Source organism: Sebastes fasciatus, chromosome 19 (assembly GCF_043250625.1).
Source record: "Sebastes fasciatus isolate fSebFas1 chromosome 19, fSebFas1.pri, whole genome shotgun sequence".
In the NCBI taxonomy this organism is placed as follows: domain Eukaryota; kingdom Metazoa; phylum Chordata; class Actinopteri; order Perciformes; family Sebastidae; genus Sebastes; species Sebastes fasciatus.
The window spans coordinates 5,440,360-5,465,316 of NC_133813.1; the positions used below are offsets into that span (position 1 = coordinate 5,440,360).

The 24,957-nt window shown below is 40.8% G+C and overlaps 2 protein-coding genes across 11 annotated transcripts in view; both read left to right on the plus strand.

The window, feature by feature from the left end:
• Positions 1-19,576, plus strand: part of tnpo1 (transportin 1) — a 28,792-nt gene extending 9,216 nt beyond the window's left edge. For 3 of the 4 annotated variants that reach the window (XM_074618790.1, XM_074618791.1, XM_074618792.1), the window contains exons 6-25: positions 3,396-3,529; positions 3,881-3,962; positions 4,774-4,896; positions 6,113-6,231; positions 6,540-6,600; positions 7,206-7,380; positions 7,603-7,755; positions 7,863-8,088; positions 8,348-8,519; positions 8,772-8,858; positions 8,983-9,090; positions 10,410-10,568; positions 10,659-10,746; positions 10,833-10,931; positions 11,043-11,138; positions 13,945-14,020; positions 14,916-15,015; positions 15,099-15,173; positions 15,445-15,584; positions 16,479-19,576. In XM_074618790.1, the coding sequence (XP_074474891.1) occupies positions 3,396-3,529; positions 3,881-3,962; positions 4,774-4,896; positions 6,113-6,231; positions 6,540-6,600; positions 7,206-7,380; positions 7,603-7,755; positions 7,863-8,088; positions 8,348-8,519; positions 8,772-8,858; positions 8,983-9,090; positions 10,410-10,568; positions 10,659-10,746; positions 10,833-10,931; positions 11,043-11,138; positions 13,945-14,020; positions 14,916-15,015; positions 15,099-15,173; positions 15,445-15,552 (2,241 nt within the window). In that variant the 3' untranslated portion in view covers positions 15,553-15,584; positions 16,479-19,576. The remainder of the gene's footprint in view (positions 1-3,395; positions 3,530-3,880; positions 3,963-4,773; positions 4,897-6,112; positions 6,232-6,539; positions 6,601-7,205; positions 7,381-7,602; positions 7,756-7,862; positions 8,089-8,347; positions 8,520-8,771; positions 8,859-8,982; positions 9,091-10,409; positions 10,569-10,658; positions 10,747-10,832; positions 10,932-11,042; positions 11,139-13,944; positions 14,021-14,915; positions 15,016-15,098; positions 15,174-15,444; positions 15,585-16,478) is intronic. The other variant, XR_012591771.1, reaches the window with a different exon arrangement.
• A 1,606-nt stretch (positions 19,577-21,182) lies between these two features.
• fcho2 (FCH and mu domain containing endocytic adaptor 2) overlaps positions 21,183-24,957 on the plus strand; it is a 51,568-nt gene continuing 47,793 nt past the window's right edge. For all 7 annotated transcript variants that reach the window (XM_074618211.1, XM_074618212.1, XM_074618213.1 and 4 more), the window contains exon 1: positions 21,183-21,421. In XM_074618211.1, the coding sequence (XP_074474312.1) occupies positions 21,389-21,421 (33 nt within the window). In that variant the 5' untranslated portion in view covers positions 21,183-21,388. The remainder of the gene's footprint in view (positions 21,422-24,957) is intronic.

Below are 24,957 nucleotides of genomic sequence, written 5' to 3' on the forward strand. Positions count from 1 at the left end.
TTATTAGTTATTCAGATGGATATCGCTGTTTGTTGTGTGTAGAGGTGCGTGTGTGTACAGTAGTGCGGCAGCGGCACTGAAATGGGGGAGATGGAGACAGACAGAAGAACATGTCAGCCTGCTGTGTCGCGCCGCGCAGCTTCGAATACCTTTGAATATTTCTCACCGAAGCTTCGAAGCCCAAAAATGGTATTCGGGGAACCCTACTGTTTATATACTCTTTTTCAACATATGCATGTACAAAAAAGTACATGCATTTCTGTCATAGATTTAGGAGTAGAATGGACATTCCCATTCAAATCAATGTAGCAGGATGGTCAGAGCAGGCGCTGTAGTGGGCTGACTTCCGTATAAACTAAATCGATTTGCAGCAAGTCGCATGCAGACTCACTGAGGTGAGGTTTTGCAGTAACGACGACTAAACGAGCAGTGGAGTAGTAACGTTACGAAGCAATTTATTTCTAAAAAACTAAACCCCAGCTCATCACCTTGGTAACATCAGCAGTTGCAGCTATACCATAGGTCCTGTCTTGCTTGAGCCCTGTGCCACCACACTGTACCCCTCTCTACATGCTCTATAAAAAGACAGGAGCAGGTGTGTTGGATGCCGAGTGTAACGCTGGTGGTGCTTTATATAGGTTTTGCCTAAGAGCAGTTTTACTGTTGTGATTAATGGCCGCTAGAAGGTGGTTGCGACGGTGTTGTGAGGATCAAGTTGACGCTCCAGAGAGCAAACGATCATATATGAAAACGCTTTGTTGCCTTAGTGCTCGTTTGTACCGTGTCATTCAGATTTCCAGAGCGGCAGTCTGAAGGAACTATTTAGTTGACTAAATGCAGACCTACTCTTTTCCCCCTGGCTCGCTGCCATCTGCATGACTTACATTCTCGCGTTTAATGACCTTCCACAGGAGGACTTGAAGGGAGGATTACATTTTAGATGCTTCAGCGTCACTGGAATTCTTGAAGGCCACTCCCATTTCTTTGCCCTTCTCTGTTGACACACGGGTACACAAACCCCTACATTACATTTTGATGTTGCTGGGAGCGGCCTTGTGTCTGGATCCATATATTTTCACGTGGGATTAGATAGAATGGAGCTACATTTCAGTATATTATAGTGTTTCCAGAGCCCCAACCTGATGCTGCATGATTCATTCATTCATTCATTTGACTAATTAAAACATAACTATTATAGCTTTCTGCTTTTTTTGTATAGACTGGAAAATTTAAAGATGCTACATCACTGTTTACTTCCACAAGGGGCAGCATTATTGATTAATCTGAAGATTATTTTTCTCAATGTATCTATAAAATGGGCTGCACGGTGGTGCAGTGGTTAGCACTGGCGCCTCACAGCTAGAGGGTTGCAGGTTCGAATCCGGCTTGGGACCCTTCTGTGTGGAGTTTGCATGTTCTCCCCGTGTTAGCGTGGGTTTTCTCCGGGTACTCCGGTTTCCTCCCACAGTCCAAAGACATGCAGGTTAGGTTAATTGTGGACTCTAAATTGCCCGTAGGTGTGAATGTGAGCGTGAATGGTTGTCTGTCTCTATGTGTCAGCCCTGCGATGGACTGGCGACCTGTCCAGGGTGTACCCTGCCTTCGCCCAATGTCGGCTGGGATCGGCTCCAGCCCCCCCGCGACCCCTAACGGGATAAGCGGTTGCAGATGGATGGATGGATGGATCTATAAAATGTCGGAAAATTAGGGCTGCCTCCTCTTATTCGATTAGTTGACTAATTGGTCGTTTTGGTCTTAGTCGACTGAGATTTCTTTTGTTGATTATAGCTCGTTCACACTTCACAACTTTAGCCCTAATTTTCTGCTCCCCGACAGTTTTTTGGAGATCCTAGACAAAAGCCCAAGATCAGAGGCACATCGGCGTTTGCTCGCCGTTTGCACAAAGACGCAAGCCGAGAGGCTCGCCAATGCATCACAGACACATTCCAGATATCTATGGAATGTGGGGAAACCGGTGGAAATAGGCCATGTTGTGAACACGTGTCAAGGACACCATCAGCAATGTGTCGCGCGTATGATATCGCATCATTTACCGAGTATTTCCTGTATGTGTTTTCGTGACAAAATATAGTTTGGAGACCTCATTGGGGATTCCTCCTGGTGAAAGATCTTGTAGTGTGTGACCTCCTGTCACCAGTCAGTCATGTAGTGTGAAAACCACAATGACTTCAAGACTCCTGATTACAAGACAGCAAGTTGTGTAGTGAGAACTGAACAGTGATCTGATGACTTTGAAAGTCGTGTGAACAAGGCATCAGTCATTTTTTATGCTTTTTCATGCTGAATGACTTATTTTCTAAGCAACATATGAGCACATCTCAGGAAAACACACAATGTGACGTGGTGCTTTTGTGTGATTCTTTGTGGAGAAACTCAGCAAGCTATTTTTTGGACATTTCTTTTTGAAAATGTACTTAATCGACTATCAGTTATTGTATTAAAATGAAATATAAATCGGGTACTCCGCATAGTATTTTTTATGTCACCCAAAAACAAGCAGTCCTATTCATTTTACACTACCGTGCAAGGTGAAATTGAGTAATCTTGTATACTACTAATGAGGTAAATGACTGTGTTCACCTTGGTTACATTAGTCTCTTTGTGACCTTGACACGGTCTCCTCCTCACACCCTCCTCATCTCATTTCATCCCCTTTAGCTCCCCCACATTTTTTTTTTTGAGACCATATTCTGTATCTGTCATCTGAAAGGAATGCTGACAAGGGAACGGTTGCCATGGAAACCCATTTCAGACACCTTCGGTGTCTGTCAGCGCCGTGCTGTTTCTTGTATCTGCTTCTCAGGCTGCATTTTTTGTGAGAGGCACTGAAGTCTGCAGCATATTGTGAACATGCATACTAACCACCAGTCAAGCAGCTAGTATTAAGAGAGAGACGGTGTGTGTGTGTGTGTTGTGTATGTGTGTGTTGTGTTGTGTGTGACTGCTTGCCAACTGTTTGAAGGTTATTAGAGCAGAAGGGGATGAATCCTATTGAAGATCATGGATGAGGGAGGAGGTTGAACACATTTTTGAGCACTCTCACTGTGCGAAAACTGGAACAAGATCCTCTATATGACCTGTCCTTATGTAAAGTCACATTACGTGTATTAACTGCAGAGCCAATAGAATATGAGCATGCAGTATATTAACAATATGTTGCATAAATGTGACATCAAAGAAGCTAAACAGAAATCAAAATCCATTTTCATCCGTTGTCTATAGCTGCAATCGAACCTGCCATTAGATTGCAAGAGAAATTCCTCTCATTATTATTTTTAGCCACAGTATCTCAGTAGTTTGGGGTATAACCCGCCTAACTTCCTGGTAGAATTACAGAGTTATGATCCTCACATTCTCCGTGTTTTATCCCTCAGGGAGCGTTTGGAGCCCTGCAGAAGATCTGTGAGGACTCTGCTGAGATCCTGGACAGCGACATACTGGATCGTCCTCTGAACATCATGATCCCCAAGTTCTTGCAGTTTTTTAAGCACAGCAGTCCGAAGATAAGGTATCAAGTTTTCTTCATAAACTTTCTATTTTTAGTGACTACAAAGTTAAATATCAAACATGCCTCTCTAGAACTAGGTTAACGAGTAAATCTGTTATTGCTACGTTATTGGGTTAGAAGATCTATGGCATTGCAATTAAAAGTTCAAAGACAGACTAAAGGTCTATATAACTGTACAGTTGAAGTCTCAGTCTGTCGTAGTGCAACAGGCCTGTTGAGAGAGCAAAATACCTCCTCATATCTGGGGGTTAAATCAGTGGTGACGGAGCAGACAGGGGCTGCATTCATAGCGTGCGACATGTGAGGAAAACGTGTTTGTGTGGTTCTTAAGTGGCGCTTATTGTGTTGCAGGTCTCACGCCATCGCCTGCGTTAATCAGTTCATCATCAGCAGGACTCAGGCTCTCATGCTGCACATCGACCCTTTCATTGAGGCAAGTATGACTGTAATGCATCCTTACACGTTGTTGTCTTTTTGTGTCAGTGTGTATAGACACAAAATTGCACATAAACACATCCTGTATATCCACAATGAGAATGACCTCCCTTCCCTCAGGCCACTAGCAACCGCACTGACTCACTGCTCACTGAGAGTCTGTGGTTTACCTCTCAGCTTTGTCCAAGCTTTGTTTTAAATCCCTTCTTAAAATCATGTGTTATTTAAAAGCCCATGTGATATTATGTAGTCTTTTTCCTGGCCTCTTTATGTATTGATTTTATTGCTGAATGTGCTGCTCATATTTAGGGCTTGGAAGGAGAGATACTGAACATTAACTTAAAATAAAATGCTAGCCTACTATTTTTCCCAGGGTAACATTTGTATATAATATTGTAACAAAATACCTAGAGTTTTGGTGCTTTTAATAGCAACATGTACCATCCTTAAAATGTCAAGCAGTAATAAAATTGCAAGAGGCTGAAATACATAATGGTTACAGTTACAGAGATAGGATGTCAGCAGTAATGCTGGAAATGGAAACTTGTATCTATGTTAAATTACTACAAAACAGATAGCAGAATACACTTAAAATGTTTCGCCCAGGATTTGTCCCAATGTATTTATATTACAAGTGAATGTAATGTGATATATTCCTGTATTGACTTTGCCCCACCTCATTCATATTCATTTCAGAACGCCCTGTAATTTAATGCTGTTCAATCATTATTATTACTGAATGCAGTAGCAGTTGTTGTTTTGTTGTGCAAAGAAGACATGTGACCCTGGCGTCTTTCTGTCCTCTGTAGAACCTGTTTGCACTGGCGACAGATGAGGAGCCAGAAGTGAGGAAGAATGTGTGCAGGGCTCTTGTCATGCTGCTGGAAGTTCGCCTGGACCGACTCTTGCCGCACATGCATAACATCATAGAGGTGAGTGAGTTAGGGGAGTTCTAGAGAAAAAGAGTAAGGCTTAGTTAAATACTGGTGTAAAGAAGAAGAATGAATATACAGTATGTATTTGCAGAATAAGTCTGGTGATTTTCTGTATTTATATACATATATTTCAATATTTTTCTTATTGTCAACAATTCCCATATAACACAAAAAACATTAATGCTCCCTGATGTGTTTTTAAATTTAAAACACATCAGTGAGCCGCACCGTCGCACTGGGTGTCATGTTCCTTATGATAAACATAGGCACTGTAGTTTAATTCGAGTCCATCCCATAAACACCAGGGTGCCATAAATACTTGCATGTGCACTAAAATGTATGTCCTCAGTAAGCACAAATGGGCTTGGGGCTAAGTGTCACAGATATGGTAGGAAAGTTAGAACGTATTGAGAGACTATAGCCCTGTTTCGACAGCAGGAACTTTTCCCCGGAACTAAGAACCTTTTGAGGAACTCTTTGCATTTCGACCGCAGGGTCTAAATTAAGTTCTGGGGTCTTTTTACCCCCAAAAAAGGCCCAAGTACCAGAACTTTTGGGGGTTTGCAGGGATGACCGTTGCTGATTGGTCAAACACACACACACAGTGCCGCTGCTTCAACTCGTGTACCGCTTCATTCATAAAGAAGGGAGTACTCTAGTATCCATTTAGGACAATTTTAGGACGAGGGGAGAGCATTTCTCTATGTTTGATAACATTAAAAGTAAAGTTAGGCTCTGCTGTCGGCTTCCCGACTCATTTAATAATCGGGTACACTGAACTGCAGGCTACAGAGTGTGTTTACCGCTGCAACCACCAGCCGCCCTCGTACCGTGTCATGTTGCTTTTTCATACGTCAGCAGACTAATTTGCCTAATCTTCACTGGTCTTCAGACCGTTATGGAAACACAGACAACAATGGGCTGAAGGAACCTTTTTAATCCTTTAAAAGCAGTTCCTGGTCTAAAATTACCAGGAACTTGTTGGTGGAAACTCGGCTAAACGTTGGTTTTGGCTTTTCATGGGATGTGTTGATAATAACAAAAATAGAATATCACCACTCTTCTTCTTTAATGATATAATAATACGCCCTGTGGGCAGACGTGCTTGTGTTAAGCTGCAGATGTAGTTGCATTTGTATTTTTTAAGAATGAAATATTACGTTCTGTAAATGTAAAGTATATAAGATTGAATGTCCCTTACTTTCATCATCAGTACATGCTACTGAGGACTCAGGACCAAGATGAAAACGTTGCCTTGGAAGCCTGTGAGTTCTGGCTCACTCTGGCAGAGCAGCCTGTGTGCAAGGAAGTGCTGTGTGGACACCTCTCCCAGTAAGATTACTCACAGATGTTGCATACAATTCACAGACTGACACTCCAGTGGTCATATTGAAAGCTGTTGATTCATAGCAACCTTGACAGTAAGTTAGTGAAGACCTTGCACTAGGATGATATTTTTCTTCCTCGCATCAAGACGTCTGATTAAGAACCCTGACTGTTGACCTCAGCTGGAACATCTGTCACCACACTGTCACATTTAACTGCATCCACAGCAGGAATCCCATGTGAGTGATTGCTTGTGAGCTCGGACCTATCCTTGCCCTTTGTTCTCATCATTTTTCCTTTGGCCTCTTCTCCAGGCTCACTCCGGTGCTTGTCAACGGGATGAAGTACTCTGAGATTGACATAATCCTGCTCAAGGTCAGTTTATATAGCCTAATATTTGTACCTGTACTGCAGGTGAGAGGATGAATTGCCCCGTAAATCAGGATGACATACAGTTCAATTAAGTGGTTTTGCGACTGTGTGGTATACAAATACATGTGAGTTTTATACGCTTTAACACAAAGATTTTCAGATGTTGGTACCGCTTTAATGGCGATTTTGTTTTTTGTTTGGTAAAAATCATGTAGCAGCAACATACTATGGCTGCAACTAACGATTATTGTCATTATCGATTCATCTGCAGATTATTTTCTAGAATAATCGATTAATTGTTTGGTCTGTAAAATGTCAGAAAATAGGGAAAAATTTCCATTCCAGTTTCTTAAAGTCCAATGTGATGTCTTTAAATGTCTTGTTTTGTTTGCGCAAAGCCCAAAGATATTCACTTTAATATGATATAAAACAGATAAAATATCATATTTGACAGCCATGACTGGCTTTTTTTTGCCATTTTTGCATGAAAAATTAATTTTAACGATTAATCGAGTTTCAAAATAATTGGTGATTGTTTTTCTGTCGATCAGCTAATCGATAATCTACAACATACATGACTTTCTTCCATCCCGTACATTTATCATCAGGGGGACATCGAGGAAGAAGACGAGGCCATTCCGGACAACGAGCAAGACATCAGGCCGCGCTTCCATCGCTCCCGCACTGTTGCCCAGCAGCATGAGGGCGATGGCATCGAGGAAGACGAAGATGACGACGATGACATGGATGATGATGATGATACCATCTCTGATTGGAACCTGCGTGAGTTCAATGGCTGTGTGAATGGAGCTGTCTAGATCTCCCTCCCAACGTTTGCCTCCGTAATATCATCACCATCTCCCGTTGTCTTTACTAAGAGCTAAGAAACATGCAGTGTATTGATTGCTTGTCTTTGTGTCTGCTGTACCTGTGATGTCTGTATGATGTTTGTCTGCACACTTCTATGTTTGTATGTATGTCTCCCTACTTTTCACCAAACATTAGGCAAGTGTTCAGCTGCGGCGTTGGACGTGTTGGCCAACGTGTTCAGGGACGATCTGCTGCTGCACATTCTGCCGCTACTCAAAGAGCTGCTCTTCCATCCAGAGTGGGTAGTTAAAGAGTCTGGCATCCTAGTGCTTGGGGCTATAGCTGAAGGTAAGGAGGGAAAGAGGAAGAAGTGGAGACAAAATATGGGGAGTAATGCCCCCCACCCAGAATTTATGATCAGAAGAAATTACACACGTTCTTATCCCTGTCTCCAGGCTGCATGCAGGGCATGATCCCATACCTGCCTGAGCTCATTCCCCATCTCGTCCAGTGTTTGTCTGACAAGAAGGCCCTGGTGCGTTCCATCACCTGCTGGACACTGAGTCGCTACGCCCACTGGGTTGTCAGCCAGCCCCCAGATACTTACCTGAAGCCTCTAATGACGGAGCTGCTCAAACGTATTCTGGACAGCAACAAGCGTGTGCAGGAGGCTGCTTGCAGGTGAGCAAGAAGTCCTGATAAAGCCATGTCACTTTACAGCACATTAGGAACCCTGCTGCACTTCATTTGGACTGGTGTCACCCACACAGTTTTTCCTTTGGGTGTTGAGATGCAGCCCCTGCAGTGAAAACCATGTTAAACAAAATTCATGATTCATAGCAGAGTACTTTTAAAATGTGTGAACTTTAAAGATGTTGAGAGGTAATAGCTTTAAAACATTCCTCGCTGTATGATGTTTTCTTCCCTCTTCTCTTTCTAGTGCCTTTGCCACTTTGGAGGAGGAGGCTTGTACAGAGCTGGTTCCCTACCTGGCGTTCATCTTGGACACACTGGTGTTTGCTTTCAGCAAGTACCAGCACAAAAACCTGCTCATTCTTTACGACGCCATCGGAACACTTGCAGACTCAGTGGGACATCATCTCAATAAACCGGTATGCAGAAATAGAGGAATGTACTATTTACTCCTCCTTTCACTTTTGTAGTGCTAGTAGTAGTGGTAAGTGTACTTTCTGATGTTATAGTATAGACATCGTGTTCCGTAAACAAGCATTAGAAATCCCCCATGCTTCCTAGATTTGTTTAAACGTATGGGTGAATGCATTAACGTCTGTAATGATCATACCCACTCATTAGTCGCCCACTGTGTTTGTGTAAAGACTCCTTTAATCCGTGTTATTTGTTAGGAATACATCCAGATGTTGATGCCTCCGCTGATCCAGAAATGGAACCAGCTGAAAGATGAAGACAAAGATCTCTTCCCTTTATTAGAAGTGAGTCTCTGATGTGAAGCTACTGCCTGCATAAATCATTTAGTTGATAGTGAGTCAGTTCTTTGATGATAACCGTGTATGAACAGGCCACTGACTGTATCTACCCCCTGCCTGCCTTCCTCAGTGTCTGTCGTCTGTAGCCACCGCCCTGCAGAGTGGCTTCCTGCCCTACTGTGAGCCTGTGTACCAACGCTGTGTCAACCTGGTCCAGAAGACGCTTGCTCAGGCCATGGTGAGTGTGTACACACACACATACACTCTCGCCCTCTCTCAATACATTTTAACTATTTTCCTGTATCTATTTATCTATCTATCTAGGTTAATTGTTGATTCTAAATGTCCCGTAGGTGTGAATGTGAGCGTGAATGGTTGTCTGTCTCTATGTGTCAGCCCTGTGATAGTCTGGCGTCCAGGGTGTACCCCGCCTTCGCCCAATGTCAGCTGGGATCGGCTCCAGCCCCCCCACTAACCCTGACTAGGATAAGTGTTTACGGATAATGAATGAAATCAAATTAATAGGTGTTATATGAAAGGATTTGCTCGCAGTGACAAAGCCACAGAGGATTATTACCTGACTTTCAGCTCTACAGAGCATCTTTCAGCTCATTGTTTTGGTTTTATGGCCATATTAACTTTATATGGTGATTATGTTAATGTGTTTACAGCTTGTTGCACTGCCCCAAGTAGCCACATCAAATACATCAATGCAGGTTTAATGTACAGGTACACTGGTAAACTATACCTTTAATCATTAACACAGTGGATGGGACATGAAGTTTCAGGATAGTGAGCTGACTTCATAGCTAGAGAGAACTTCCAGTTACTACGAGGAACCTTTAACTGGTTATGAAACAATCTCAATTTAATACTGAGGCCTCTATATGACCTACATAAGTAAACGAGACCATCAGCGAGAAGATTGGCTATTTCTATATAGTTATTCTTAATGCTTGTCATCGGTACCACCCGGTCGGATTTACGATGAAATTATGCAGGTTCACCAGACACTCATTCAGCTCAGACTCCAGCGGGACCTCTGGCAACGACCAGCCCGCCGCAGACAGACCCAGATCTGGCTTTGCTGCAGGCTTTGACCTGCAGTCAGAGCTCCTGCTGGAGGTGGAGAGCTCCATGCTCCACTTTACAACCTTGAGACCTCAAAAATAGGGAGGATTTGGAAATCAAAACAGGGGGTCTGGGAGTCCTCACCCAGAAACAATTTGAGTTTCAGAGACTTTGTTTCCTGCATTCTGGTGACTTTTAAAGAAAGCAAAATAAGATAGCAAAATAATAACTACACTGCAACAGCATTTTTAATCTTAAACACTTTTAACTTCATTCATTTTTGCTCCTGCTTGAGTATTTCTTTCTTATAGTACTCTCCATTTCTCTCTTCGTCTCTCACTCACAACCCAACAACAGCACCGCTGCACTCCTCGTAGTAACTTTAACTTTATAACTCAGGTTTTATAAGTAATTATAATTTAGTAGTAAATAACTAGTAGTTATTTGTGTTAATTTAAATTAACTCTTATCCTCTTTTCTGCCTAGCTTTATCAGTCCCAGCCAGACCAGTATGAGGCCCCTGACAAAGACTTCATGATCGTGGCTTTGGATCTCCTTAGCGGACTGGCTGAGGGTTTGGGAGGCACCATTGAAGAGCTGGTTGCTCGTAGCAACATCCTCACCCTCATGTACCAGTGCATGCAGGTGAAGAAAGTGAATAACGTGCCGCTTATCTGATAAACTGATGAAGTCACCTGCATTGTTCACCTTTTGTTGTTCCCGCCAACTGTTCAGGACAAAATGCCAGAAGTGCGTCAGAGTTCTTTTGCTCTGCTGGGGGATTTAACCAAGGCTTGTTTCCAACACGTCAAACCATGCATCGGTAGGTTCTGAGCAGTTCACTCTTCAACACTGTTTGACAATAAGTTGTTGGTCAGTTTCTAAGTTTTCTTGCTTTCCTTCTTCCAGCGGATTTTATGCCCATACTGGGTACTAATTTAAACCCAGAATTAATATCAGTGTGCAACAATGCAACCTGGGCAATTGGAGAGATATCTATACAAATGGGTGAGTGCCTCAATTTTAACAAATGTTACACTGCATATTTTGTTATCAAAATACAGTCGGCAGAGTAAACACATTTCTTTCCATCGTCTCTCACTGTTCCTACACCCTCAGGGTCTGAAATGCAGCCGTACATTGCCATGGTGCTGCACCAGCTGGTGGAGATCATTAACAGGCCCAATACCCCAAAGACTCTACTGGAGAACACAGGTACCACTCGGTGGCAGTGCTGAGCCAGCCAGCCAGGTCGCCACACACAGGGAGGTGCTCACACACACTCAGGTCCATTCAGCCAGGGATTCAGCAACACTCACTAGGGCGCCTGTCCTGCCCTTTAAATACAACAAAAACAACCTTCTCAAGCCACGGGCCTTACAGGTTTGGCTGGTTTCACCCAAAGTATGCAAGCTATTTCAGCTAATGATTTGCAGCCTGGCAGTGTGGCCTGTAAATGGAGATAAAAGAAAATGAAACCGGGGGCAAGCCCTGGTGTGAAATTCTTGACGCTCTTGAATGGAGCGAGCCATGTAAGTGCCCAGTCTTGGAAGTAACTAATGTGGACTGACTTTGCACCATCAGGTGAAGTAGAATACTGAAGCAGAACAAAATGCAAAGCACAGGCAGTGTGTGAGATAGATAGGTGAGTTCACAGCCTCACATAGCTGACTGTTAGCATGAGACAGACATCTTCTGAACACTTGAACAATAACTACTCATAGATGATTGAGAGAACATCTAATCTGACTAAATGTAGGGCACCTAGACTAGAGCATTTTTTTTTTTTAAAAAGGTTACACTGTGCTCTTGTTTTTACAAATTAAATTGAAAATTATGGACAAAGATGCATTCAAGGGTGAAGTGTAACCTGCCTAAATGAAAGAGAATCTAGGGACTCTGTAGATGTGTTCCTGTTTGTTTGCTGTCAGTTTATTTGTTGCTTTAATTTACTGTTCTTTAAATGTGGATGCATATCTGCCAATAGATGTTAAATGTTGTTAAGAATGGCCAATGTTTGATGCAGGATACATGATAATTATAACTTGTGTCATGCCAGTCGAGTTTCATAAGAGTTTATTAATGTTTTGCATCTGACGAGTGAACTTTTTCACCATTTGTTGCATGTTTTCAATGTGTTAATTGAAAACACGACAGTGAATCAAAGGATACAAAATTACTTAAAGTCCGGGTAAAGTAAAACCAGAGATTTGTTTCTGAACACATAATACATGTTGGAAAATAACTGTGGAAAACATGTGAAAAGACGGTGAACTATATAGAACTGAATTGAGGAGTTATAGACCGTAACGCTGAATTCACACCAGAGCGACGGTTAAATGCGGCCTACGGCGAACTGACATGTAATGTCTATGAAACGCTGCGGCGGTAAATGTAAAGCACATTGTAAGGAGCATTAATTTTATTAAGTGCTATATAAATAACCTTCATTATTACTATTATCAACCACACAAGATATGTTTGTTTACAGATGAAACCTTCATTATACAACATGAGACTAATAGCTACAATCTAGCGTTAAATATTAAAATTACACAGACAGTTCGGCCTTTCTACGACACGTGGTGTTTGTTGTCAAATTAAGAGCCAATCAGCTCTTTGATCAGGCCAGAGCCAGGCGTTTCCCATCATGCCCTTGGTTTTGCAGTCGGTGGAGAGCAACTGTGGTGCGTGACTCTAAAAACTGCGGCCGCCTTCTTCTCGTGAGGTTATCGTTGCCCACGTGTGCCTGACATCAGAGCAAGTTGGGATCAAGTCGGACACAAATCTAACCGGCATGCGTTTCGCGTTGATCGCCGGTGATCGATTCTGCGCAGGCCTGGCTCATCTCAAACTAGCCTAGTGAGATGATCAACATGTTGTGTATATACTGTAACTAACTGTGCATATGTAATCAACCCTCACCCGTGATTGGGCGTTATTTCAGAGCCTTTAGTGGACATGCCCCCAGCATTTCAGAGCAGAGAATACTGCTTATTTTGTCACGGTTTTGAAACCTCATTTTATAAACTTTCATTCAGATTTGGCTGGGTGGTTATTAACACATTTTTCTGTGGCGTGACAAACTCTGAACACATTTATTTTTGCTTTACCCGGACTTTAAGAAAACAACATGTTTTGGCCATGTGTAAATCTTCTATCTGTCATAGAGAACCAGTTTAAAACTGGAATCACAGCCATGTAACACCACGGTCCAGTTAAAATGTGGATGTGGCAGTGAATTCTTGTCTCTGATCAGCTTATCCTGCACTGAACTTTATTCTAATGAGCATACCATCTGCTTTCTGCATGTGTCATTGGACTGTTCATAAATGCCTGTTTGTTAATGAGAATGTTGCATAGTTTTGTGTCTCTTAAACTTAGGTCCTCCCTCCTCTCTGCCTCATAAGAACCTGCTGTGCTGGATACTAGTCTCCCTCCATGTAGTTGGCTTGGAGTAATCTGTCATTTTTCTTTTTCTTTTTTTTTCAAAAGAACAAAAAAAATACCCAACATTTCTGTTTGTTATGGAAAATTAACATTTGTGAGTTTAAGGGAGAAATCTCTGAAAGCCCAAGTGAACTGCTCTTGTTTTAGGCCAGTCACATACACATGCTACACTTGAGATAGCCTGTGTCTTTTACATTGAGACCTACTTTTTAAAAATCAAGCTAATGAATTTCAATCACTTTTCCTACTAGCTTTTTCGATCCATATGATTTGTGAAAGCAGATGCCATTGTTTGCCTTTTTCTATGAATGTCCTGTCAAAGTTGTCAATGTGTTCTCCCTTAAACGTGTTGTATGTTTTTTTTAGAGTGTCATATTTTACATTCCTCCCCACGACTTGACGGGGCAGTAATAATCAACACTAGTGAAATCTTCTGTTTATTATCATACACAGATTCTGTTGATTTATGTCTCTGAGTTGTTTGTTTTTTCTTTATTTTTCTCCTCCCCTCCTCATTGCTCATGTCTTGGTTGGCGTTTGGTGGTGTGTAACCGTGATTGCGTTACCTTAGCAATAACAATTGGTCGTCTTGGTTACGTTTGTCCTCAAGAGGTGGCACCCATGCTACAGCAGTTTATAAGACCCTGGTGTGTATTATTCAATCTTTTATTTAATTCATCTCCTCTCTGCTTTCTTCCTATCTTCTCGTCTGTCTCCTGTTGCTCCCTCTTCTCCCCTGTTCCTCTCCTCTCCTTACTTTCCTTCTCAAAAGAAGTCTTTTCAGTTTTATTTTTCTTTTCTTATCAGTTTGTAATCATTGCCAACCATGTGACTAACCCTGTCCTCTTTTAGGTCCTACTTGTGATTTGTTTTTGCCTCAGTAGCACCTTCATGTATTATACATTAATTTGTTTAATTTCTAGTTTTTTTTGTCATTGTTAATTGTCGCTAACCTAAAAGATGCATGGGATCAGATTTGTCACATGCCTGCTGGTTCAACAACAGAGAAAGGATGCTGCTAAAGAGCATTCCTAAATCCCTTTCTCATGTAGTAGTCACCCAGCTGCATGTGCCTGTCCCAAAAAAAAAAAGACCCCAAACCTTCTTTAGTCAATCTTTCCAAAAAAAGTAATGTTATTTTCAAGGTGCGATAGATGAGGTTTTACTGAACAACACACTGCTCATAGACAAGTGAAGTTATAAGAGCTCAAAGTAGTTTTGTTAAAAGTAAAAACAAGTATTTGTTTTATTTTAATCTGTGTTGTGTGCATGCTTGACTTGTTGTGTTTAACTCTCAGGCCATGATAGACACAATGTCTATCACACAAGTCTAATATGTTTTTACATAAGGACAAGTATTACTGATAATAAGAAAACACCTAAACATTACATTTGTATTGTAAGGATTGAAATAGTGTTTATTTCTCACGAGTATAATGTTAGTGGATTTGCAGTAGTTTTTGATAAATTGCATCTTGCAATTTTGCAATTTTGCAATTTTTTGATCTGTCTGATGTTAAATTTGGTCGTCCCTGTCGTCAGGTGCACCTCTCTACGAAATATAAGAGACAATGAGGAGAAAGACTCTGCGTTCAGAGGAATTTGCACTATGATCAGTGTAAATCCAGGAGGTGTAGTGCAGGTGAGGTGCAGCAACACAACGCCAGCGTGGTCATTATGTTGTCTCAAGTTGAAATGTCTCCTCACCTCTCTTCTCTGGAACAGGATTTTATATTCTTCTGCGACGCTGTGGCCTCCTGGGTAAATCCAAAGGATGATCTTAGAGACATGTTCTACAAGGTAAAAAGCTGAAAATGCTCAGTGTTTAAACAAAACTTGCTAAAATGTACAGGATTAAATTCAAATGACTGATCTGGAAAAGATTCCCTCATGCATTCATGATCATTTTGCTCACTCCGTCACCTTGTCTGCCCCCCAGTGGCCAAGTGGAGGAATGGCGGTGTCTTAACAGTTGACCCACTGATAATAACTGTGTCACGCCCAAGATCTATTTTGAAAGGCAGCACTCCATTACAACTTGGTATGAACTTCTCCTGGTGTTTGATTTCAGATCCTTCACGGATTTAAGAACCAGGTGGGAGAGGACAACTGGAGGCGCTTCTCAGATCAGTTCCCCATGCCACTGAAGGAACGGCTGGCAACCTTTTACGGGGTGTAACTGTTTCCGCAGCAGTGTGCCTCATCACTGGGGTCAGTTTCATCTCTCTCACATCATTTGCTATCATAGAAAATCAATTTAACGTTGACGTGCTGATTTCAGTGTTTTAATATAAGGCTACATCCACACTAATATGTTTTCATATCTCTGTCCAGACGAGTGTTTTAGGGCCGTTTCTGAATTAATCTCCGTCTGTACTACCGCGCCTGAAAACACATATCACATGTAACTCGTATGTGTACGCATGTAACTGTATTAATTGTCTATGTAATCAGCCGTGCAATGCATTCTGGTAGCGTGGCGGCGCGATTCAGGAAACTGACCGTCACATCGCCCGCTCCTCATTTGCATAAAGTTGAGGTCTAGGCTACTTTATGCAAATCAGGGGCATCCGACGCGACTCGCTGCCTCTGGAAGCTCCTGAGAAACTTTTAAACTAAGCGTTGTCGATCCAAAATAACAGATTCAGCAACTGCATAACTTATTTCTCTCAAAAAATGTTTTCAGAAACACATTTCGGTGAACTATTTTCGTGATACAAGAGAACAAAGTTTCCAAAACGAGCCGCCATGCTGGTTCTCGGTTTGAAAGCTGGGAGCAGCAGCCCATGAGTGAAAGTGTTCGTCCAATTAGGGGCCTTGTGTCTAGTGGCAGTCCATCAAGCATCCAATGCTGGGAAGTGAGGCGATTCCTCACGATAAAAAACGCCCCTGTAGACATGTAACTTAAACCTCAACCTCGGAGTTTTAAAATTAAAACGGGGTCAGCAGCGTTTTCAAACGTCTCCGTTTTAGGGGCTCGAAAACGCCGGGGTAGTGTGGACGTTAGGCATAAACGTAGCATTTTAAAACGATAACGTATTAGTGTGGATGTAGCCTAAAAAGAAATGTTGTTTTTTCTAATGAAGCCTCTCTTTCTCTACACAGGTCATTCAATATGGGAGACAATATAGGGAACCTCTTTTACCCAGGGAACATGTTACCCTTTACTGGGGGGAAGGGTCTGCCTGCTGAGGGGAGGGAAGGGGTGCGGACCCCTCCCCGACCTGAAGGACGGGGTGGGAGGGAGGTGGTAGCTGCAGTGCTCAGTGCCCCCATGCACAGGCAAGGGGGGAAAGGGACTGCCAGAACAACCTTATCATGGGAGGAAAATTCATCTTATCACATCTCAATCAGAAATAATGAAACATATCACCTTTTTTCTCTCCATTTATCCACCAATCATCATATTTTCTGTTTCTGTTACCTGAGCTACTGAAAGGAAATGTAAGCAAAACAGAAAAACTTTGCAAAACTCTGCAAAGCATTTGCTCTTTAATTTTGGTTAGATGAAGAGATTGCACATTGACAAGGTGCAGAAACTGGTCTTTAGAGCAGATTTATTATCATATCAGCCAGGTAAATGGCGTGTGGTAGTTCTCAACTCCACTGAATTCTACCAGTAGAGTAGAAGACTGTTGAAGGTTCATTAAGGAATAGCAGCCGATGCTAAGAAAGCATCATATTGGATCCGACTCTGGAGAGTATCATTTTATAATGCTGCATATCACCAAGATTAAGTTATCGCCTATATCGTTTTCAGTGTTTCTATTCTTTATCAGGGCAAAAGCTGTCAATAATGTCACTGGAGAGCACAGGATTTTACTTTTAGGAGCAGCTTTTCTGGGAATAGGTAGCATGCTTGTATCATTGTGAAAAGCTGTGGAACATTAGTGGTGTGTGTTGCGTTTGACAGCAGTCATTGCCCTGTGATAAGGTTCTTCTTTGACCTTGTAATTTATCTATTTACAGTACTTTTGTTTCCTCTACCAGAGAATTACGGCAATCGGCCGTAATGTAGCATGACTGGGTTTACACTGCGGGATTTAGGAAATGTGTTAAATCTTGGCTGTGATGTAACGTCGGGGGTGAATCTCTCGGTTTGGTCTTGTGGCGTGAATGTGACGTGGACATTCATCGGCGAGCATAGTGAAGCTTTAGAATGCTTACAATCCTTTATATTGTCTGAGCCTTCATGAAGGAGAAACACGTAGGAAGACACCACCATGACACGATACCTGTCTTAGTGATTTTTGTGACTTTGGCTGTCCATGAGAATCATGCAGTCCATCGGATGAATGTTTATTTCTCAATGTACTGAAGTTTTTCTTCTTGGTTGTTTGGCTTCTTGTGCTAAAAGCATGATCTTGAGGATGACTGTGTAACGTTTTGGGGTGGTTGTGTTTTGTGGGGTACTTTCATCTCTTGCATGTTGGTGGCCCCTCACAGCCCAACACATAGTGGGATTACGGGAGGGAGGGAGGGTGAGCTTCAATTAAAGGTTTAAAAGTACATCGTAACCATTTATGTATCGCAACACTCAGACTTTTATAACTTCACATAAATCTCGCTGGAGTGTTCTCCCTAAACTTTGACCCCCATAGCTGGATGTATAGTTTTTAAATACTGTGAAACTACAACAATGTTATTGTCTCTGGTTGTTTTGCGCTGTTATATTTTATAAAAGTGTGTAAGTGTTTAAGTTACAGATAGCCTGAATGTATTCCATGATGGGTTGGAGAGATAGGAATTTTTTATTTAGTTTTTTACGCCCTGCCTGCCAGTCATTTATCCTCTGCCGGCCAGAGTAATAACTGCAGTATTTTAACCCTTTTGCGATGCACTTAAAATTTAAATGGCAAGTGCTTGAAATTAACGATGTAGCCAAACCCTTCCGAATATGACCTTAGCGTTAACAGATCACTAATTATTATTGCTGCTAAAAATGTATTTACCTAATGCAATAAGTATCTTGATGCAACGGGGTTATTATTAGATTGTGAAAATACTTTAGTGTCTTAGATAAACGTTCACAATATCAAAATATATATAACTGATCTCTTAGATTTAACATTAATGAGGTAAACAGTGATTTAATGCATCATGGAATACAGAGGCAAATACTTGTATGTGCCACATCATTTTGTGTTTTGAGGTGATTTTGTCTGTCACATTCCAGCTGTTTGGCATGCAAAAAATGGAGTAATCATGGCTCGATGGTGTGTATGTGTGTGTGTGTGTGTGTGCACGGTCCTGTTATTCTTTCATTGAAAGAGTGTAGGTCTATAAAACACATGCGAAACAATCCCCACCATTACTGTGCTGTATTTCTGACTTGACTGCTGCTATACATTGTAGTTGTGTTTCACTACTTGAATACGTGTTTTCTATGTGTTAACCTCAGGTTGTCTGTTGTTCAGTGTTATTTGTTATCATTTCCCCGAACGTGTACGCCTTTATGCATCTCCTCTCGACAACTCAAGATTAGTGAAACTCTCGCCCTTCATATTCAAAGTGGGTAACCAATGGGTGTTAATTGACGTTAATGTTATATGTGTGCAACACTGCTAGCTGTCAAATGTGATTACAATAGCAAGGCAGGGGGGGAAGAATAAAATGGTAACTTGCACATACTTCATGTACTATTTGTCAAAAGTGATTGTTATCCGACTGCGGTAAATATTTAGTGTAATGTGAATGCCTTGAGAGCAAATACTTTGAGGTTTTGTTGGTGTTTTGCAATAGATATACTGTATCTAAAGAAACAGGTAATTTAAAAGCAAAGAATTAGATCGACAACTCAAAGATGTTATAAACATAAATTGCAAAATATAAGTTTGACTTTCTATGAAGCTTTACTGAAAATTTGTATTTTATAAAGCACCCACCAATATTAAGGAATGTCTAGTCAAAGAAACTCCTGTATTCTCATTTAGCCTTCAAACTTGATTAGACGATCTGCCTTCATCTTTTTTGCTAATAAAAGCAAAAACATCATTTTGATAGACATGGTTTGAACTTTTTTTTTTTAATAAGCTGCTGAATTTTAAAAAAGTAATACTTTTGGGGCCACCAAATATTTTGGATCATGCAAAGAATCTATATTGTACTGTAGTAATTTTGTAATATTTGTAAGATGATATAGTGGATGTGACTGGTTACCATTGCTTGAATCTGTACATTGTTCCAATAAATTGTTTACATTATTTATGGGCCTTTGTCTCGTATGTTCTGTTCTCAAATGTCGAGCATTTTTCCTGCTGCAGCTGCACAATATTAATATGCAAGATGTTGAGTAGCACATCTGTTAAGTCTTCCTGGTATCCTGCCATCTCAGTGGCCTGTCCTGTCTTTTATCAGATCAGATTCCAGCTTTAGATTTTAGTGATGCATTTAACTGCATGCAAGTTATTTTTCACAATGTGGAAGTGATTATTATCAAATGTCCCATGATAGGTCTTTAAAAGCTTGTATCAAGCTCTATCTGACTTGAGACAGCACACTCCCCCACATAAGATATTTTAGAAAAAAGCAGGATAAAGATAATTTTTAAAAATGTGCTTTCCTCCTTATTTCTTGAGATAAATGGCAGTTATCAGTTAGGCAAACGACACCAATATGTCGGTATCTCCTATACTTAATTCTAATCAAACAACTAGGGCTGACCCGAATGCTTTGAAGCTTCGACCGTTGCCATGGTAATCGACCTTCAGATCAGTATTCGAATGCTTTTTTTTTTTATGTAAGTATGTAATAATAAAGTATAGTACTTAATGTATCTGCTTTTATTGTCTTGTGAAGCACTTTGTAACATCTGTTTTGATAATAATAAATGTATGATTATTATTACTATTACTATTATTATTATTAATAATAATAATAATAATAATAATAATAATAATAATAAAAAGCAACAAAAAAAAGTTTGCCCACGTTATGTTCAGAGCTGGGTTGGAATAAAATATATGATTAATCATATAATTAAATTAATTAATAATTTAGCATTATGAGTATTAGCTATATAGTAGCTATATATATATATATATATATATATAGTATATTTATGTTGTCTGGCGTGTGTTTATTTTCGTTTTTTCTGCTTTCAATCAATTTAAACATGATTAAATTGACACATTTATGTATGTATATATATTTGTTTTTATCACCTTGTTCTACCATTTTACTACTTTATTATTATTATTATTGATATGTTCTGTGATGTTCTGTTTTGTCCATGTTACCATATCTTTGATTTATTTATCTGCTTTTATTGTCTTGTGAAGCACTTTGTAACATCTGTAATAATAAATGTATTATTATTATTATCATTAATAATAATAATAATAATCATTTTAGTATTAACATTTATTAATTGTATTCAATATTATTGTTTTGTATTTAATATTAATTATATTTTGATTTTATTTATTACTTATTATTATTATAATAATAATAATAAAAGGCAAAAAAAAAAAATCCTTCCCACGTTGTGTTCACAGCTGGGTTGGAATAATAATAACATTTAATTGATTAATAATTTAGCATTATGGGTATTGTGTGTATTTATGTTGTCTGGCGTGTTTTTTCTACTTTCAATCAATTTAAACATTATTAAATTGATCCTACTCAATCTGCCACTGCAACATTTCCAGCCTACATAAGTACAGTAGTTTACGCGGTGCACTTGAAGGCATCATTTCTACCCAGCGACGTCCATGGGCGAACATTCGGCGAAGTTCTGTTCTCCGCCACCGGCAGCGCTGTTTCGTCCACCAAACGTCTTAAATGTCTACGGGAAGAAACCACAGCGGAGAGAGAGAGAGAGAGCAGACCAGACGCAGCAGTATACAGCCGGAGTGGAGGTGGAGTCTGTAGGTGGGGAGGGAGAAGAAAGGGGAAAGGAGGAGGAAAACGGGGAAAAGGCAACAGATAGAAACAGAAAACGGCGGATGAATTTAACGCTTTAAAAAAGTTACGTTAACAACAAATGTAAAGCGGCAAAGAGGAATTACAACAAGATGATAACGCCCTACTTCCTAGAGAATTTCTGGGTAGGTGGTGCTTTTTAAATCACCGTGTTTACACCTATGCTATTCCTTATTATATTATCTTACTGTGTTTATGTTATCAGCCAGGAATCATCGTTAAAGTAGTCGTTATAGGCTTGAAACCGCCAGACTCACTGGTCAGCAGTCAGCCCGGCCGGCCATCGTTTTCCTCGGCGATTATTATTTTGCCACTCCGGGGGTTTGGGGCCTCTCTGTTAAACCCACCTAACGTGAAAGCTCAAAGCTCACCGCTGATTGGCTGTCTCAGGCTCGTTTGGAATGTTGATGGTCAGTTCCTGGAATGCCATTGGTCGCCTGGGCTGTCAATCATTTTTTTCTTCCGTAACAAAGTTTCAGTGAGAGGCCAGATGTTTAGTAAGTTAGAGAACAGCTTTTAAAAACAAGGAATCAAACTCTTAATGTGCTGGACATTGAGCTAATATGTGTAAATAACCACTGCTGTAGTGTGGATATTATTGTTATGTTGTGTACAGTGTTGTCTGTTTACTTCTGAAAGGTCATTTCTCTTCCCTTTTGACGTGGCTATGGTTTATTATAGCAGGTTGAAGAGTAAAAGCCTGTCTTCATTACTGACAGCCACTGCTGCCTTCAGCAACATGCATATCTCTATTTCTTTATATTATTGCTTTTTTACAAAACACTAAAGCCTTAAAGAGTTATTAAAAGTGAAAACAACTCTCATTAGGGCTACTGCTCTAAGCTAAAGCCACCACTGCTGCAAATATGGCTCATGTTTTGATGTTATTGTATGTATTTTAGTCTTATATTGAGTCATATAAACTGTCATAAATGCTTTTATCTCTGTGGTTGGCCACTCCAAAGGGTTTTGGATAATAACAATAGGTAAATGTGATTACTTAATATGGGAGATCTATTGCTAATACATGTGTTATTGCTTTTCTCTGTTATGTCTCTATGATCAGGTGGATTTAAAGCTCTTAAATGCCACCATTCATATTGCATCCCTGTCTTGTGAAAGTGAAAACAACTCTAGTTTCATTGGGGCTATTTCACTATTACTACTCCTGCACATATGGGTCATGTTTTGGATTTTTTTTAGTCTCATATTGAGTCATTTAAACTGTTATAAAAGCTGTGGGCTCTTTCCAAGGGGTTTTGGATAATAATCATAGGTAAATGTGATGACTGAATATGGGAGATCTATTGCTAATACATGTGTTATTGCTTTGCTCTGTTGTTTACCTGTGATCAGGTGGACCTTGAGGCTCTTAAATGTAGTGTTTGGATTGCATTTCTTGTTGCTAAAACATATATATTTTCCATATAGTGTGGTTTAGTGCTGCTATATAACTTGCATTAGTATAAAGTGCTGTCAAACAGCCACCACTCGTATTGCATCCCTGTCTTGTGAATGTGAAAACAACTCTTGCTTCATTAATAGGGATTCTGCTCCAAGCTATTTCACGATTACTACTCCTGCAAATATAGGTCATGTTTTGGATTTATTTTAGTCTCATATTGAGTCATTTAAACTGTCAAAAATGCTGTTGTCTCTTTGGTTGGCCACCTCAAGAAGGAGTTTTGGATAATAGCCATAGGTAAATGTGATGACTGAATATGGGACATCTACGCTAATACATGTGTTATTGCTTTGCTCTGTTATTTCTCTATGATCAGGTGGACTTACAGCTCTTGGAAATGTAGTGTAGTGTTGCTAAAACATATATATTTTACATATAGAATGGTTTTAGTGCTGGTATGTTGTTGTCTATTTTGTAGGCTGTTGCAATACTGTCAAATAGCCACCATTCGTATTGCATCCCTGTCATCCCTAAGGTGATATACAGCTCTGATATTTAGCCTCAGTTGACCTCAGTTCCAGGTGGTGAAGGCTGCTTTCAAAGCTGATGAAACAAAACTTTGTTACTGAAAATCGCATTAAGCGAAGCAATTTAGAAAAGTACAGTCGCTGTCAACCTCCAAAAGCCTTTTTCTAAAGGAGACTTCATCATTAACTAAATGGAAAAGAGGAGAGCCGAGGCCCTCTTGATTCTTCAATCTGCCCTTTGTGCCCCTGCAGTGGGACACAAGAGAATCCAGTGATGGCAAAGATCAGCTGTGTGTTTAAAATGCAGGACACACACACACACACACTTGGCAAAAAGAGGATGCATCCATTTCCCTTTTGACTTGACTACAAATCATCACAAGCAAGCAGACACACTTTAGACTTCACTTGTACACCTGTCTCCACTCTGTGCTCTTTCACCCTGTAGTCTTTGTAGGGACATTTCTGTTTCCTTATATGTAATCTGATGTAGACAACATCTCCTCTCAGTTTAATAAACACATTTTTAGGAATTAGGAGCCAGACATGATACCGCCATGTCGTCTCCTGTCACATTTACGTTACGCAGCACTTGTTCGGTCACTGGCTGGCTGCAACGTTTCCGCTCACTTGAAATATTTGCAAGTCCATTTCCCTTTTTTCTGTGTGTGAAATGTGTCTGAGTAAGCGAGTTCACTATGGATGAAAGTTTGAATGTATGACTGTCCCCACATGTGCTGAAAGGAAGCAGTGGATTAGTATGTCCAGCTAGTTTTTAGCCCTGCATCTACGATGAGCTTATGTTAAACGTGGAGTCTGTTAGCCTCTAGCGTGTCATGGGAAAATAAGATGGCAGTGTGATAATAAGCAAACACTGTTGATACAGCCAACAGCCCCGGGATGGCCAGCTTCTTCTCCCTGCTGTCTGTATTGTATGTGTGTGTGTGTGTGGTCTGATCTGTGGTTCTCACGCTGCGTGCAAGTTTCACAGTCATGTGAAGTGTCACAATAACACACAGCAAAGACTGAAGTAAGAAGACGAGCCGGACGATGGTGATGCATTTCCTTTCAGCTTACGCAAGCTACCACATTGATCTCCATGTTTGTCTTTAGAGGAAGGTCTTGCTGTGGGATCGAGTCATGTGGTTTCAGTCCCCCAGGGTGAAAAGGTTTCGGTCAACGTTGACGTTTGTTTTTTGCTTGAAACAGAAATCTTGCCATTTGATTTTCCTGCTTGCGTCCCAGGTCTCATGTAAGCTGGGTTTAGAGGTGGTGAAATGGGTCATATGTTGTGATAAACTAAACTGTTGTGGGATTCATCCAGTAGCCAACTGTAAGTAGTGGTCAAGTCCAACTACATCTCTGTTTATACCACTAACAAAGCCCAGCCTGTGTGTGTATGTGTTAGTCTGATGATGTGACAGCTCAGTGCACCGCTCCCAGACCTCTCTGGTCACATGACCGAGGGCAGACGCTGTGATGTCATCCTGCTGTCTGTCTACCCGCTCTGTGCTCAAGACTCTGGGGTCTCTGCAGGCTGCACCGGGCCGCCGTTCACAGTCTGTCTGCAGAGAGGGAGTCTTGTTTAGCTGTTCAGTGAAAGTGTGCAGTCGTTCTTTCCACTGCTTTTACCTGGAGGAGTCATGTCAGCTGGGACGCTCTTCATCCTACCTGATTGTTTCCTGTTTACAGAGTTGATATAGAGGAAATTATATGACCAAGACTTCCC